This window comes from Thalassophryne amazonica, chromosome 12 (assembly GCF_902500255.1).
Source record: "Thalassophryne amazonica chromosome 12, fThaAma1.1, whole genome shotgun sequence".
Classification (NCBI taxonomy): domain Eukaryota; kingdom Metazoa; phylum Chordata; class Actinopteri; order Batrachoidiformes; family Batrachoididae; genus Thalassophryne; species Thalassophryne amazonica.
This window is the reverse complement of record NC_047114.1, coordinates 35,083,405-35,101,585: the sequence shown is the minus strand read 5'-3', so window position 1 is coordinate 35,101,585 and position 18,181 is coordinate 35,083,405. Positions and strand designations below refer to the sequence as shown.

The window sequence follows — 18,181 nt, the reverse complement described above, 5'->3', positions numbered from 1 at the left end:
AGATTTCAAGGGAGTCCAGTGAAACCCCAGCCTCTAGCTCCACCCCTGCCAGGAAGTGTTCAACATTTGACATTTCCTGTTTCACTGTGACTGAAAATTTGGCACTTCCTGTTTAGGGACACCCTGTACCATGAGTGAGCTTCGTCCCGCTGCGTGACGCTTCGCTCATATATTTTTTTAGACTCCAAGAATAAAGTCATAATATTACTAGAATAAAGTTGTAATTTTACAGATAAAAAACTCTGCATCTCAAAATGAGATCTGTGGAGTGCTTTAAGTTGTACTTCAGTATAGGTTTACAAATAAGAAAGAAGATAGAGGTTCTTTTTAATGTGTGTAGGCAACGAAAACCCAAAGCTTGTTTTCAAAAGGGCCCAGGCACATTTCTCTCACTCCTCCCCAAGCAACTCCAGTTGGGAGCGTGGCTGCAATCGAGAATCGAACTCGGATGGCTGGCATCTCAGCCAACATGCAAACTGTTACACCACCACCTCCCAAAATACTTTATCTTTTGGCCCATCTGCAGCACATTATCTTTAGTATCAGAACTTTGAAAAGAATATGCAAGAAAACAGAGGTGAGATGAAGTCACCATCAAGTTGCTCTCAAGTCATGAATCAGCAAGTCCCAAGTCAAGTCTCAAGTCATATTTAAACCAATTGTTTGCAAGCTGACTGAGACTTGACTTGGGACTTGCAGATTGATGACTTGAGAATGACTTGACAGTGACTTCATCCCACCTCTGCAAGAAAATGTGTCTATTCCCCAGAAGAACCACACGGACTTCGCTTGTAGTTCCGGTGTTAGTAGCTCCGGAAATCACTCTTTCATGAGGAGGAGATGGTCGGACTGGCAGTCTGCAGGGTTATTGCTTCTCGTGTAAATACAACTTTATTCTTGTAATATTAAGAGTTTTTTTCTTGCAAAATTACGAGTTCTATTCTCGTAATATTGCAAGTTTTTTTTTCTGTAAAATTGTGACTTTATTCTCATAATACCTACAACTTTATTCTCAAAGTTTAAAAAAACCCCAACAACAACAAAAAACTCAATGTGGCCCTAAAACACTGCCATAAAAATGACCAATTACTAATAAAAAATAAATAAATTCTTTTTCTGGAACATTTTATTTTATTTTATTACTTTTGTGGCTTTGTTTTTGTTTCAGTAATATATCAGTTATTTCTTCTTCTTTTGTTCCATTCTTTGAACCGGTGTCACAGACCGAACAGTCCCCCCCCCCAAAAAAAGATCAGTCCGCCCTGGCTTCACTGTGCATGCGTCATTTCTGAGCGCCACCAGCGTTTCGCCGATTATCACCTCATTTCCGCTTAAAACTGCACTTCAGTCATCCGCTATCTCAGTGACAGATATCTGAAGCTTTTGTACAACAATCATTTCCACATAAATTCAGCATTATTTCATCATTAAAGATGGAGGAAGCGATCAGTGCGCAGCAGCCATGACGAGTTGCTCCTGCTGCATTCACTGCACCTCCATCATTTCAAGCTTCACTGATTATCGCGTCGTTTCTGCTTAAAACCCCCATGTTGCTCTTAAAATGGACTTTATAATGATTTAAGAGTTTTTACCTTGTCATCTAATGGTTAATAATCACACTATCCCCTTTGATCGAGCTGCTGTGGTCCCAAACGATGCATGCGCAGTGGGGGAAGGGCGGACCGATTTTTAGGGGGGGACCATTAGGCCTGCAACACCGGTTCAGAGCCTTGATTAAAATCAACCCTAATGGAAACTGTTATTTCACCCTGGTTCTTTCTGTAACACTGCTCCTCACAAAGTACAAACTCGAGTTATTCCGCACTTTTAAATTTATTCAAAGTCACGATGAAAATCTCAGGCCTGGATTCTGCAGGAACTTCTCTCACAAATGAGATCCGCCCCTACAGAATCCTGAAAAATGGACACAAACAATTTTTATACAGAATTACATATGCGTGACATTGGTGGACTTAATTTCGCAAAATCCTTCTCTTATTGGCCACCGTGAGCATTCAAGAGAGGTCCAACCCCCTGCCCAAGATCCGCGCAATAACGGGAGACATATGATTTATAATTGTAACTTAACTCTCTTTGTCCTAAATGGTACAAACTGGTTAACTACAGTTCAACTTGCACATAAGAACAGAGAACAAAGAAAAGTAAAGAGAAGAGTAAAAACTAAGACTTCAGTCGTAAGTAAAATAACTACTTTAATACCAGTATAGGTACAGAAAACAAATAAAAACACAATTGAACACAAATATATCTAACAAAACAATAAATAAATGAACAACATTAAGGCTGTTTGAGTGTGAGATTTTCAACACTGTTATCCACTTTGGGGATGTGTGGCTTTGGAGATGAGCTCCTCCAAGAGATGCTGTTCTTCTGGCATTGCAACAGTTTTTTTGCTCTAATGTGAGAGACAGGTGTCATCTCTACAGTTTGGAGAAGAAAACTTATTGTCCCAAACTGGAAAGGAAATGGTGATTATATGGATTGTAACAACTTTAGGGGTATCACGCTGCTCTCTGTGCCAGGGAAGGTGCTTGGAAGGATCATTCTTAAAAGGATTCCATTTCAGCTACTTGTTGCTCAGTGACAGGAATAGTCTGGCTTCACACCAAAGTAGTTAACTGCTGAAGGCATTACAGTATATGCAAGCATGAGTATCAGGAGTGTTTCTTTGCCGCCTATGTCGATTTTTGCAAAACATTTGAATCGGTTTATTAGATCCTCAAGAAGCTACTGGACATAATATCCAGCCTATACACAGATACTGTGAGTGCTGTGAGGAGTGGAGGCAGAGACTGTTCAATTAAAGCTTGCATGAACTGGGTGTTTTAGGGTTATGGAAACCAGTGATGTGGGTGCTTTTGCTGGTGAGGAAATGTTTACTGATTTTGACTTCACAGAGCATTCTGTGAATTTCACAGACTCAATGGATACTCTGATTGCAGCCCTTGAGTAGCTGAGTGAGGAATATGATTGTCTGGGTTTGAGATTGTCCTGAATCAAGACTAAGCTTTAGGCTTTTAGCAACTTCCTGGACTCAGCCATCAGAAGTGTATCTGTATGTGGTGAAACAGTAGAAATTGTAAAGACATTTATTTAACGTGGCAGGGACATACATGTTTGTAGGTCCTTGGCCTTTGATTGATAGGTGCATGGGAAGCGCATGTGGAGTCATGAGGTCACTGGACAGAGGTGTTTGGCAATGCCAATGAAGAACAAAGGTCCAAGTCTTTAGGCTCCTGGTGCTGCCTGTCTTGCTGTATGGTTGTGAGAGTTGGGCGTTAACCAGTGACCTAAGGCGATCACTGAATGACTTTGGTCCTAGTTCTCTTCAGAGGATCCTTGGGTACCACTGGAATGACTTTATATCATACAAGTGGTTACTGAGAGAGACAAGGGTCATTTGCATTGTGAGGGAGCGTCAGCTACGATATTTTGGCCATGTGACCATTTCTCTGTTTATGATCTAGCATGCAGGTGCCTGTGTTGCGTACTCCAGCAGGTGGAGAACACGAAGCAATACCCACGGTTTTGCCTGGGTGGTTACCATCAAGGATCCAAGGCAGTTCCATGGTGTTGTGGATGTGGCAAAGCACTGCATCAGCGCATGGTCCCAGACTTGACTTATCCACTTTGGTATAGCAGCTCTTGTTGGGTTTTTGAGACGGTTGGGATGAATAAGATCTGAATCATCAGTGTTAGCAGGAATAATAATACAATAACATGCTTTTGGAGGGCGGTATGTATTTTCAAGAGGCCCGACGTCCATGCCCAGTCGCCCAAAATGACAGCTATTCGCCTGAGTTAGACAAGGGCGAATAGCTGTCATTGCGGTTGACTGCATGGACGGGGGACTCAAAAAAATGCATACCACACGACAACAGCATGTTATTTGCATTATTATCACTTTACTGAAATACACAACATGTAACACGGACATAAAAAGTTGGCTCACTTTAACTTTTGTCGTGTCGGCTGGCGCACTCTGCTCTCCAAATTCGGCAGTGCATCCTGATCAAGCTGGCTGCTTTGGGTGCTGTTCATTGTCGTACTATCCATGAGAAAATCATCCGGAATATCCAAATTGGGACCAACACACATTTCTCACGTTTTTATCTTTTCCTCTGCGGACAGTTTTTGGGCTGGGCGCGCTATGACGTCATTTGTTTACACACAGCGGGCGGGTATAGCCAGGTAGCTTCGACGTAAATCTACGATACCGGCCCAGCAATGCCCCGGTAAAGTGATAATAATGACTTAATAATAATGACTTGGATTTATAGAGTGCTTTTCAAGACACCCAAAGTTCTTTACAAGTTGCATTATTCATTCACTTGCCCATTCTGGTGGTAAGCTAGTACTTGGGCAAGCTAACAGAAGCACGGCTGCCATTCTGCATCTACCAGCCCCTCTGACCACCACCTCATTCATACACAGGCAGGGTGGGTTAAGTGTCTTGCCCAAGGACACAATGGCAATATGCAGATTTTTGACTGGTTGGGAGCCGGATTCAAACTGCCGACCCAACCAGGTCATAAGATGGCTTGCTCTACCAACTGAGCTATTGCCACCCCTATAGTAGATCCTGCTCTTAAGAATTAGCAAGGGTGAAGAGAAAATTTCTTATAATTAATGTCAGTTTACATCATGTAAATAAAACTAGAAAGATATGAAAAGGGCCACTGCACATTTGATCATGCTGAACTGTACGAAATTCTTTATTTATTTCAATGCTATCAATACAAAAATTAATTTCAAAATATTTTTTCTTCTTCCTTTTTCCCCAGATGAAAAATCCTGCATTCCTCCAAATATCCCCAATGGAGAATATAGTCAAAGCCAGACTGGCTGGTATGAGGACGGCCATACAGTTAGAATAAAATGCAACAAAGGATATGAACACAAAAACCGGGACGCAACAGCCAAATGTTCCAATGGAACGTGGATCTCAGTGCCTGTCTGTGAGAGTAAGTCTGCAAAAAGTTTGATATGGATGAACAGTGAAATCTGAATTCAAAACCAGATTGTTTTAAGGGAGTGCAGATACGTGTGATGCACCACCCAATATCCCTCATGCAGTCATCATTAATCAGGACATCAAGAGATTTTTGCTGCAGATTCAGAACTAAAGTATGAATGTGAGGATGGATTTGACGTAAAGGGGCAGATGCCAAAAAATCCGTCTATTGTTTATTTGGAAACTGGACGACCGGCCCACAGTGCAGTAAGTGAGGCAATTACTGATTATTATATTATGAACCAAAAAGTGAGCATTCATCACAAAATTAAAAAAAGAAATAAATGACACTTTAAAAATAATAACTGAAATATGTTACTTGTACTTTGCTTTGACATATGATAAGAGAAAGGAAAGTTGCATTAACCAGTTACTATTTAAAAAAAAGTTTCTGTTCCTGAACATTGAATGTAACTTTTCAGTTTTTTTTGTTTTTTGTTTTTTGATTCAAGCATTATATCAACTCTTTCTGGTTTTTGGTTTTCATTCTCTGAACAATGCCAAAGCCTTGGTTAGAATCACACCTCATGGAAACAATAGTAAATTAATTTATTTAAAGGACATATATGACATTGTTCATGTACAATTCTGCATTTCAATTCTATCAAAAAATTAACTTAAAAGACCCTTTTTTCTTCTTTTCTTTCTACTTAACCAACTTCTCATCCATACCTGTTGTGTGTGTGTGTTATTATTTTTATTAAAGAGAGTACAGATACGTGCGATGCACCACCTAAAATCCCTCATGCAGTCATCATTAATGAAAGACATCAGGAGATTTTTCCTGCAAATTCGGAACTAAAGTATGAATGTGAGGATGGATTTCATGTAGTGGAAGCAGATGCCAAAAAATCCATCTACTGCTTATCTGGAAACTGGACGACCGGCCCACAGTGCAGTAAGTGAGATGGGACAATTACTGATAATTTAAATTAATGACCACCGCCCCGCCCCCCAAGAAAAAACAAAAAAGTGAACATTACTCACAAACTAAAATAAAACAAACGACTCTTTAAAAATAATATTGACTCATTCTATTTGTATTTTGCTTCCTCATGCAATAAAGCAAAGGAAAAGTGACATTAACAGTTTTTTTTTATTGTCTTCCTGAGCATGAAAAAATGTTTACTTTTCTGGTTATTATTTTGTTCCATGCAATATATCAGTTGTTTCTGGTTTTTGTTTTCATTCTTGAACCAGGTCAAAGCCTTGATTAGAATGAAATCACCCCTCATGTAAATAATAGAATTAAAGAATTTATTTAAAGAAGATATATGAAAGGGGGTATTAGTCATGTGTGTATATATATATATATATATATATATATATATATATATATATATATATATATACAAAACCCCAATTCCAGTGAAGTTGGGACGTTGTGAAAAATGTAAATAAAACAGAATACAATGATTTGCAAATCCTCAATCCTCTTCAACCTACAGTATATTCAATTGAATACACCACAAAGACAAGATATTTAATGTTCAAACTGATAAACATATTGTTTTTGTGCAAATATTGCTCATTTTGAAATGGATGCCTTCAACACATTTCAAAAAAGCTGGGACAGTGGTATGTTTACCACTGTGTTACATCACCTTTCCTTGTAACAACACTCAGTAAGCATTTGGGAACTGAGGACACTAATTGTTGAAGCTTTGTAGGTGAAATTCTTTCCCATTCTTGTACGACTTCAGTTGTTCAACAGTCTGGGGTCTCCGTTGTTGTACTTTGCACTTCATAATGCGCCACACATTTTCAATGGGCGACAGGTCTGGACTGCAGGCAGGCCAGTCTAGTATCCGCACTCTTTTACTATGAAGCCACATGTGCAGAATGTGGCTTGGCATTGTCTTGCTGAAATAAGCAGAGATGTCCCTGAAGAAGACATTACTTGGATGGCAGCATGTGTTGCGCCAAAACCTGGATGTACCTTTCAGCATTGATGGTGCCATCACAGATGTGTAAGTTGCCCATGCCATGGGCACTAACACACCCCCATACCATCACAGATGCTCACTTTTGAACTTTGTGCTAGTAATGATCTGGACGGTCTTTTTCCTCTTTTGTCCGGACGACACAACGTCCATGATTTCCAAAAACAATTTGAAACATGGACTCATCAGACCACAGCACACTTTTCTACTTTGCGTCTGTCCATTTCAAATGAACTCGGGCCCAGAGAAGGCGGTGGTGTTTCTGAATGTTGTTGATGTATGGCTTTCGCTTTACATGGTAGAGTTTTAACTTGCACTTGTAGATGTAGCGACAAACTGTGTTAACTGACAATGGTTTTCTGAAGTGTTCCTGAGCCATGTGGTAAGATCCTTTACACAATGATGTGGGTTTTAATGCAGTGGTGCCTGAGGGATCTAAAGTCATTGTCATTCAATGTTGGTTTCGGCCTTGCCGCTTACGTGTAGAAAGTTCTTCAGATTCTCCGCATCTTCTGATTATATTATGGACTGTAGATGATGGAATCCCTAAATTCCTTGCAATTGAACTTTGAGAAACATTGTTCTTAAACCGTTGGACTATTTTTTTTATGCAGTTCACAAAGTGGTGATCCGCATCTTTGCTTGTGAATGGCTGAGACTTTTGGGGATGCTCCTTTTTACACAATCATGACACTCATGTGTTTCCAATTAGGTGTTCTTTGAGCATTCATCAACTTTCCCAGTCTTTTATTGCCCTGTCCCAACTTTTTAGAAATGTGTTGCAGGCATCCATTTCAAAATGAATGAATATTTGCACAAAAACAACAAAGTTATCAGTTTGAACATTAAATATCTTGTCTTTGTGGTATATTCAATTGAATATAGGTTGAAGAGGATTTGCAAATCATTGTATTTTGTTTTAATCAACATTTTACAACAACGTCCCAACTTCATTGGAATTGGGGTTTTGGTGTGTGTGTGTGTGTATATATATATATATATATATATATATATATAGATATATATATATATATATATATATATATATATATATATATACATAGTACATGTTCAGAATAATACTAGTGTCTATATGACTAAAAAGATTAATCCAGGTTTTGAGTATATTTCTTATTGTTACATGGGAAAAAAGGTACCAGTAGATTCAATAGATTCTCACAAATCCAACAAGACCAAGCATTCATGATATGCACACTCTTAAGGCTATGAAATTGGGCTATTAGTAAAAAAAAGAAAAAAAAAGAAAAGAAAAGGGGTGTTCACAATAATAGTCATGTGACATTAAATCAATGAGTTCATCAATTTTGTGGAACAAAGAGATGTGAATCGGGTGTCCCCTATTTAAGGATGAAGCCAGCACCTGTTGAACATGCTTTTCTCTTTGAAAGCCTGAGGAAAATGGGACGTTCAAGACATTGTTCAGAAGAACAGCATAGTTTGATTAAAAAGTTGATTAGAGAGGGGAAAACCTATATGCAGGCACAAAAGATATAGACTGTTCCATCTACAATGATCTCCAATGCTTAAAATGGAAAAAAAAAAAAAAAACAGACAGCGTGGAAGAAAACGGAAAACAACCATCAAAATGGATAGAAGAATAACCAGAATGGCAAGGCTCACCCACTGATCAGCTCCAGGATGATCAAAGACAGTCTGGAGTTACCTGTAAGTGCTGTGACAGTTAGAAGACGCCTGTGGGAAGCTAATTTATTTGCAAGAATCCCCCCAAAGTCCCTCTGTTAAATAAAAGACATGTGCAGAAGGAGGTTACAATTTGCCAAAGAACACATCAACTGGCCTAAAGAGAAATGGAGGAATATTTTGTGGACTGATGAGAGTAAAATTGGTTCTTTTTGGGTCCAAGGGCTGCAGACAGTTTGTGAGACGACCCCCAAACTCTGAATTCAAGCCACAGTTCACAGGTGAAGACAGTGAAGCATGGTGTTGGGCCTATATATCGCATACCAGGTATCATGGATCAGTTTGGATATGTCAAAATACTTGAAGAGGTCATGTTGCCTTATGCTGAAGAGGACATGCCCTTGAAATGGGTGTTTCAACAAGGACAATGACCCCAAGCACACTAGTAAATGAGCAAAATCTTGGCTCCAAACCAACTAAATGAATGGCCTCGCAGATGTGAAGAAATCAGGAAAAACTGTGGTTATACAACTAAATACAGTTTAGTATTCACAGAATTTCTAAAAAAGCAGTTTGAACATAATAGATTTGAGTTTGTAGCTTCAACAGCAGATGCTACTATTATTGTGAACACCGCCTTTTCTACTTTTTTTTACTAGTAGCCAAATTTCAATGCCGTTAAGAGTGTGCATATCATGAATGCTTGGTCTTGTTAGATTGTGAGAATCTACTGAATCTACGGTACCTTGTTTCCCATGTAACAATAAGAAATATACTCAAACCTGGATTAATCTTTTAGTCACACGGCACTACTATTATTCTGAACACTACTGTATATACACTGAACAAAAATATAAACGCAACACTTTTGGTTTGCTCCCATTTTGTATGAGATGAACTCAAAGATCTAAAACTTTTTCCACATATACAATATCACCATTTCTCTCAAATATTGTTCACAAACCAGTCTAAATCTGGTGATAGTGAGCACTTCTCCTTTGCTGAGATAATCCATCCCACCTCACAGGTGTGCCATATCAAGATGCTGATTAGACACCATGATTAGTGCACGTGTGCCTTAGACTGCCCACAATAAAAGGCCACTCTGAAAGGTGCAGTTTTATCACACAGCACAATGCCACAGATGTCGCAAGATTTGAGGGAGCGTGCAATTGGCATGCTGACAGCAGGAATGTTAACCAGAGCTGTTGCTCGTGTATTGAATGTTCATTTCTCTACCATAAGCCGTCTCCAAAGGCGTTTCAGAGAATTTGGCAGTATATCCAACCAGCCTCACAACCACAGACCACGTGTAACCACACCAGCCCAGGACCTCCACATCCAGCATGTTCACCTCCAAGATCGTCTGAGACCAGCCACTCGGACAGCTGCTGGAACAATCGGTTTGCATAACCAAAGAATTTCTGCACAAACTGTCAGAAACCGTCTCAGGGAAGCTCATCTGCATGTTCGTCGTCCTCATCGGGGTCTCGACCTGACTCCAGTTCGTCATCGTAACCGACTTGAGTGGGCAAATGCTCACATTCGCTGGCGTTTGGCACGTTGGAGAGGTGTTCTCTTCACGGATGATGTGAAGGAGATGTGCTGCACTGCATGAGGCAAATGGTGGTCACACCAGATACTGACTGGTATCCCCCCCCAAATAAAACAAAACTGCACCTTTCAGAGTGGCCTTTTATTGTGGGCAGTCTAAGGCACACCTGTGCACTAATCATGGTGTCTAATCAGCATCTTGATATGGCACACCTGTGAGGTGGGATGATTATCTCAACAAAGGAGAAGTGCTCACTATCACAGATTTAGACTGGTTTGTGAACAATATTTGAGGGAAATGGTGATATTGTGTATGTGAAAAAGTTTTAGGATCTTTGAGTTCATCTCATACAAAATGGGAGCAAAACCAAAAGTGTTGCGTTTATATTTTTTGTTGAGTATATATGAAGATAATTTAAAATATCATGAATTCTTCAAAAAATTCTACATTTTAGTGCTACCAAAACAAAAATTAACTTCAAACCACCTTTTTTCCTTTCTTTCTTATTAACCAACTTCTCACCTGTAGTTACTGTACCTATTGTGTATGTTTATTATTAAAGGGCATGCAAATACATGTGGTGCACCTCCTAAAATCCCTCATGCAGTCATCATTCATAAAAAACCATTCCATAAAAACCTGAAAGTCCTTGGTGGTTTAGTCATTAAAAAAAAAGTAATAATAAGAATAATAAATAATTTTTTTTTTTGCACAGAGAATGCAACAAAAATTAGTTTCCAACAGTGGTGGGAACAGCTACCCGAAAAGTTAACTTTGATAACCGCTAATCCGCTAACTGAAAAGTTAACTTTTATAACCCTAAACCAGTAACCACTAAAAAATTTTGCAAAAGTTACAGCTAACCACTAACTTTTAGTATTGACCTCGGCACAATACCTATCAGCTACTCTTAAGCCAGTTCAAGTTTAAGGACCGCAGGCACTTCTGAGTAAAATCAAAGGCAATCACAAACCCAAAACAAACAACAAGCTGGAGCTTTGTGTTATGTACCCTGCACGTTGCTGTAAGGGCATATCACTTACTTTCCACATACAAATGACACAGACAGTGGCAGGAGATAACAAAAGCAAGGGCATGTTTCACTCATGGTTTAATTTATAAACAAAACTAATTCGGACAGTTTATCGATATTAATGGCAACTCTGTCATCTTTACAAAGTGAAAATATTGCATATTTTTAAAGTAATGGTTTTTCATTTTGTTTTTCATTTAAAAGTTTTCAGTTTGGTAAAAAAAAAAAAAAGGCATTTGCAAAACTGCAAATTCTGTTTGTGAAGTGGGATTCAGCACAACGAATAGAGACAAATGATCAGACGTTGGTTGCTATTCACGCTCCGATCCAGTAGATGGCAGTGTTCTATGCATTTTGACGGGGACAGCGGCGGGGGTGATTGAGAGGAGAATCATTTCCCATAATGCCTTTTGGCGCGTGTGTCGGTTAACACTCAAATCTTCAGAATTCGTGCATTACTTTAAAAGATATGTGCGATATATTCACTTTGTAAAAATGATAGAGTTGCTGTTAATGTTGATAAACTGTCCAGAATTTGTTTTGTTTATAAATGAAACCATGAGTGAAAAGTGCTTTGTGTCTGCCACTGTCTGTGTTTTGTATGTGGAAAATAAATGACACTTTTTTGGTGTGTGGCTGCCAACCTTCCCTTCCCTTCCCTTCCCTTCCCTTCCCTTCCCTTCCCTTCCCTTCCACTTCCCTTCCCTTCCCTTCCCTTCCCTTCCCTTCCCTTCCCTTCCCTTCCCTTTCCCTTCCCTTCCTCTTCTGCTGGGGGAGGGCTGAGATCACAGCGGTCTGAGAACTAGCGGTCCAAGAACTAGCACGTATGAGAGTTTACAAATATTTTTGACTGTAAAGCTTTACTCACTATGCCAGCAAAAAAAATGTTAGCTGACTGAAAGTTAGGGGAACTAAATGACAGACGTGCATTTTTTAATATAAATAAATAAAAGGCATCAGGTTGGAAGATAAGGATTTGTAGGCTCTGTTTGTATTTTAGTTTTCTGAAAGAATGCCCCTCAACACATTATTATAAAATCCCTGAAAAATGTGCCAAATATTTTAAAATGTGCCTTATAAATAAACTAACAAAATTATTTTGGGATCTTTTTGTACAGAGCCTGTCTGTGCTGTGGATACTAAGGCATACTACGATCTTCACCAGGACCAAGATCGAGTGGTATATCTAAGGGAAGGAGAGAGGCACTACTTTCATTGTATATACAAAGACCATTTTTGCTTTTGCTGAGTGCAGGAATGGGAACGTAAATTTTCAACACTGTAAGTACCAGTTCTTCACATACTGTCACAGCACTTGTTTTATTAATTTCATGTCAGTCACTGTGTGTAACTGAATTTTCCACAGAGCTTCTTTAGGTACGTCGAACAAGTTTGAGACCGATAAGAAAACCTATATGATTCAAAGTATGATGAGCTTTAATGAAACCCAAATGAGAGAATTTAACAAGAGAATCCAATTATCTTTTGTTGCTTCTACTTGGGGCAGCACGGTGGCTTGGTGGTTAGCTCTGTAGCCTCACAGCGAGATGGTCATGGGTTCGATTCCCACCTGTGGCCTTTCTGTGTGGAGTTTGCATGTTCTCACTGTGTTTTTGCGGGCTCTTTCTGGGTGTTCCGGCTTCCTCCCACATCCAAAAAACATGCAGGTTAGGTGGATCGGAAACTTTAAATTTGTCCGTGGGTGTGTGTGCGAGTGTGAATGTGTTTATTTGTCGATATGTGGCCCTATGACAGACTGGCGTCCTGTCCTGGGTGTAACCTGCCTCCCACTCTGTGACTGGTGGAATAGGCTCCAGCCCCCCGCAACCCTTAATTGGACTAAGTGGCTGAAGATGTGTGGGTGTGTGTGTGCTTCTTCTTAGTGAGTTTGCTCTTTATTTAGGGTTCACTATGTTAAAGCATCTAAATGAGGAAATGCAAAAAAAAAGTTGAATTTCCATTGCAAATTTGCACACATTGATATTTTCAGAATGTTGACAGAACGTAGAAAAATGGGAACATTTCGATTGATGTGATGGAATGCCACTGCTGGGTTTTGTCCATTGCAATAATTGTCCATCAAGCGAGGCTCTCACAAGAATTATAATTCAGTATTTATGTCGATGGATGGACTATGCTAGTAGACAGGCAGGCTGTCCAGTTGGGTTCCACCTCTCACCCATTGACTCCCTGGAACAGAAACTGCTGTAGCCTTTGACCCCTTCAGAGGCAAGAACAGAAAATGACTATGGAGTGTGCTGCTCTTCAGCTGCTCTGTAGACAAGAACAAGAGTAAGTTTTTTTCTTACCACTGCCACTTATGTGCTTCCTGAGTGGGGTTGATCAGGTTAGAACTTACCCATGTGAAGCAGTTTGAAGTGACTTATGTTGTGATTTGGCACTATATGTTAAATGGACTGCACTTAGTATATAGTGCTTTTCCATCTGCATCAGATGCTCAAAGCACTTTACAATAATGCCTCACATTTACCCGGATGTCAGGGTGCTGCCATACAAGGTACTCACTACACACTGGGAGCAACCTAGGGCAGGGGTGGCCATGTTCGGTCCTCGAGAGCCACATTCCTGACACTCTTAGTTGTCTCCTGCTCCAACACACCTTAATCCAATGAAAGGCTCATTAAAAGTCTGCTAATGAGTCTTTCATTGGATTCAGGTGTGTAGGAGCAGGGGAAACAACTAAGTGTGTCAGGAATGTGGCTCTCGAGGACTGAACTTGGCCACCCCTCAACTAGGGGATTAAGGACCTTGCTCAAGGGCCCTTAGTGATTTTACGGTCGGGCTGGGATTTGAACCAGGATCCTCTGGTCCTCAAGCCCAATGCTAAACCACTAGACCATCACCTCCCCTATATCATTAAATTGAAATGAACAACAGCAACAAGTAGGGTGTGCCAGCAGCTGTAGGTGGAGAGTGCTTTCTTCAGGAACCACAGCTGCTGGTGGAAACAAGGGTCAAATAAATGTTAAACACAAACATAAGGATCAGTGAAAAAAATGGGCTATGTGACGTCTGTGAAATGCCTGACTGAAACCTGGAGAGCTGTGGGATGTGCCTGAACAGGTATGGGTGTGTGAGGAATTCGGTCAGGATGTGAGGCTGGGAGGATGTGGTCAGTGAAGATGTCCTAGGATCTGAATGCATCAAACAAATTAGGAATTGAGGGAGTGGAAAAACACTCAAAGTGCACTGGCTGCACACCCAATGTGGCTGAGTGCAGGTTCCAAGCCCAGATAAATGAGTAGGGTTGTGTCAGGAAAGGCATCCGGGTAAAATAAGCCACCTCAACCATGCAGAGTACAAATTGAATTTGCATACCGGATCGGTAAAGGCCCAGGTTAACAACGGCCGCCACTGGTACCCTTGCGCAACAGGGTGCCGGCGGAAATTGGGCTACTGCTGCATGAAGAAGAAGAAGAAGAGGAGAACGTGTCCACAGACAGTGGGAGAAGAGGAAAACTAGAAGGGTGGGAGTGAGAGTCAGAACTTTGAATGTTGGCAGTATGACTGGTAAAGGGAGAGAGCTGGCTGCCATGGACATATTGTGTGTGGCAGAGACCAAGTGAATGGGAAGTAAGACCAGGAGCATAGGTGATGGGTTCAAGTTGTTATGTTGTTCGATAATATCTGTGCTAATTCCTTATTCTCTGTTAGTTATCAAGTGTTTGTTATTTGTTTGGAAGTTTCTGAGAAATATAACAGTTAAGTTTCACTTCGATCATATGTGCAAGTTTCAGAAACAGGGAGATCACCCCCTATTGGTGAGAGCCAGTAGCATTAGAAATATGAGCGTAAACCACACCCACTGTGCTGCCCATCTAGTATAAAGTGTTGTACAAAACCACAGTTGTGGCCTTTTCACAAGATGAACGCTGTCTGTGAGAGGCCCAGGCCTGACTTCCACATGAACTTCAATAAATTCAAAATGAGAAATATAGTGATTTGGTTTTTGCTAAGGGGAAGAATCTTACATAAAACAGCTGGGGGAAATTACAGTATCATGGTGTGGATAGGAAAAGAAATGGTGTTAGGGTCGTTTTAAAGAAAGACTATGTTAAGAAATGATAAATATATGTAGTCCAACTTAATTAATTACATTATCTTGTATGGATGTGCTTTATTTGAGTTTATATGTGTGTGAATAAGTGGGAGCCCAGTGGAATAGTGGTGGTTACAAGGAGTAGAAGTGGTGAAAGTAGATGAGTTTAAAAATACTTGGGGGTCAACTGTCCAAGTAATGAGAGTGTGGTAGAGAGGTGAAGAAGGCAGGTGGAGTGGGTGGAGAAAGGTGGCAGGAGTGATTTGTGACCGAAGAATATCAGCAAGACAGTAGTGAGTCCAGCTATGTTGTACGGCTTAGAGACGATGGTACTAACAAAAAGACAGGAGGCAGAGCTGGAGGTGGCTGAGCTGAAGATGTTGAGATTCTCTTTGGGAGTAACGAGAATGGACAGGATTAGGAATGAACGTATGGACAGCTCAGCGGGGAGGTGAGATTGAGATGGTTTGGACATGTGCAGAAGAGGGATGAACATTGTATCGATGAGAAAAGTGATGTAACAATTTGCATAGATTTTTTAAAAATTATTTCAACTTAACTAAAGTTATTTTAGCTTAACTAGAAAAGTCTTGTGGCATTAACTCAGTTGAAAGTGAAATATCTAAGTCATATTTCAACTTAACTAAAGTTATTTTATCGTAACTAGAGAAGTCTTGTGGCATTGAAATATCTAAATCATAATAACTTTAAAAAATCCATGCAAATTGTTACATCAATTGTGTCTCATTGAGAGAGCAGTTCCTTTTTAGAGTGCAGAGTATACGAGGTCTGTTAGAAAAGTAATGTACCTTTTTATTTTTGCAAAAACTATATGGATTTGAATCATGTGCGCTTGCATCAGCCAAGCTTGAACCTTCGTGCGCATGCGCAAGTTTTTTCACGCCTGTCGGTTGCGTCATTCGCCTGTGGGCAGGCTTTGAGTGAGCACTGGGCCACCCCCCTCGTCGATTTTCAATTGTTTAGGAATGGCTGAGCGACTGGCCGCTTTGCTCCATGAAAAACTTTTTCAGAAACTGTGTGAGACAGCCAGGTGGAAACCATTCGGAAGATTCAGAGGCTTTCAGTGAAGATTATATCGACATCACACGGATTAAGGGGCATTACAACTGATTAAGACGGCCCACAGCAGCGGAGGGCACGCCGCGCTCCGAGCGGCCATCGACAGGGCTCAAAACGATTCAGATCATTTCCAAAGTTAAGCCTTGTGTTGATGCGGGACGTCGTGTGACTAACCAGAGAAATTGCAGGAGAGGTGGACATCAGCACTTTTGCAGCACATTCCACTGTTAAAGGAGATTTTGTAATGAAAGACGTGCAGAGGAATTCGCGCGTCGGGATGGAGCCGCAATGGCGTACAACAAAAAACACCTCCGTGTTGGAAGTCTCACAGGACAAGTTGGGACATGCCCAGCTGTTACACAATTCCTCGGATACTCACTAGACTGAAAAGCCACCGAAAGCCGTCTGAATCTTCCGAATGGTTTCCAACACGGAGGTGTTTTTTGTTGTGCGCCATTGCGGCTCCGTCCCAACGCGCGAATTCCTCCGCATGTCTTCATTACAAAATCTCCTTTAACAGTGGGAATGTGCCGCAAAAGTGCTGATGTCCACCTCTCCTGCAATTTCTCTGCTAGTCACACGACATCCCGCATCAACACAGCCTTAACTTTGGAAATGATCTGGTCTTCCAGCCTGTCGATGGCCACTGTGGATTGTCTTTAATCCAGTTGTAATGCTCCTTAATCCATGTTATGTCGATATAATCTTCACCGAAAGCCATCTGAATCTTCCGAATGGTTTCCACCTGGCTGTCTCACACAGTTTCTGAAAAAATTTTCATGGAGCAAAGCGGCAGTCGCTCAGCCATTCCTAAACAATGACAATCCGACGAGGGGGGTGGACCAGTGCTAACTCAAAGCCTGACCACAGGCGAATGACGCAACCAACAGGCGTGAAAAAACTCACGCATGCGCACGAAGGTTCAAGCTTGGCTGATGCAAGCGCACATGATTCAAATCCATATAGTTTTTGAAAAAAATAAAAAGGTCCGTTACTTTTCTAACAGACCTCGTATAGTGAGAAGGATGCTGAGGATGGAGCCACCAGGCAGGAGGAGAAGAGGGAGGCCAAAGATGAGATTTATGGATGTGCTGAGGGAGGACATGCAGGTGGTTCGTGTGACAGAGGAAGATACAGAGGACAGGGTGAGATGGAAATGATAGATTTGCTGTGGCGACCCCGAACGGGAGCAAAAACTGACGTTAAACTCAGGGAAGGATCCGGCGCCTTCGAAAGAAAATTACATAATCAAAGCTATCTGCTAATGCAAGTGAGGAAACAACTCAACAAGCACGGAGAAAGAAATGAACAATAACTGAACAAAGAAACGCCATGCACCAGCATCCACACTATCAGGCATGCCTGATAGTGTGGATTGTGTCACAGGTTTCTGCAGAAACCCGTGACATAAACAAGCACAAAAACCTTTTGTGATATTTGAGTATTTTCAAAATATATATGTTTACATGAAGTGTATTTTCAATTTGCTACTTCAAATTGTGCAGGTTGGAGGGTAATAGAAGCCAAGATGTGAGGGACATTAGTAGACCAAATATAGTATTAATTAGTGTCTTCTTTTTGATTATTCTTAGGCTGTCATTGGTTCGATATTAATCAGGTAAGTGTCATTTTTGAATTTGCATTTCACAGTAGTAGTTGGGTGATTCTTTAACTACGGGCACTATTGGCCTTGTAAATGTAATTTCCACCACACCATTGCTTTACAATATAAAGCGCCTTGGGGCAACTGTTTGTTGTGATTTGGCGCTATATACATGTGCTCTGATGTCACTGTTTATCTCCATAGAAACTA

At 40.7% G+C, this 18,181-nt stretch overlaps 1 protein-coding gene across 1 annotated transcript in view; it reads left to right on the top strand.

The window, feature by feature from the left end:
* LOC117521206 (complement factor H-related protein 1-like) overlaps nt 1-18,181 on the top strand; it is an 80,169-nt gene that overhangs the window by 4,613 nt on the left and 57,375 nt on the right. The window contains exons 4-5 of the mRNA XM_034182550.1: nt 4,806-4,985; nt 5,742-5,933. Coding sequence (XP_034038441.1) covers nt 4,806-4,985; nt 5,742-5,933 — 372 coding nt within the window. The remainder of the gene's footprint in view (nt 1-4,805; nt 4,986-5,741; nt 5,934-18,181) is intronic.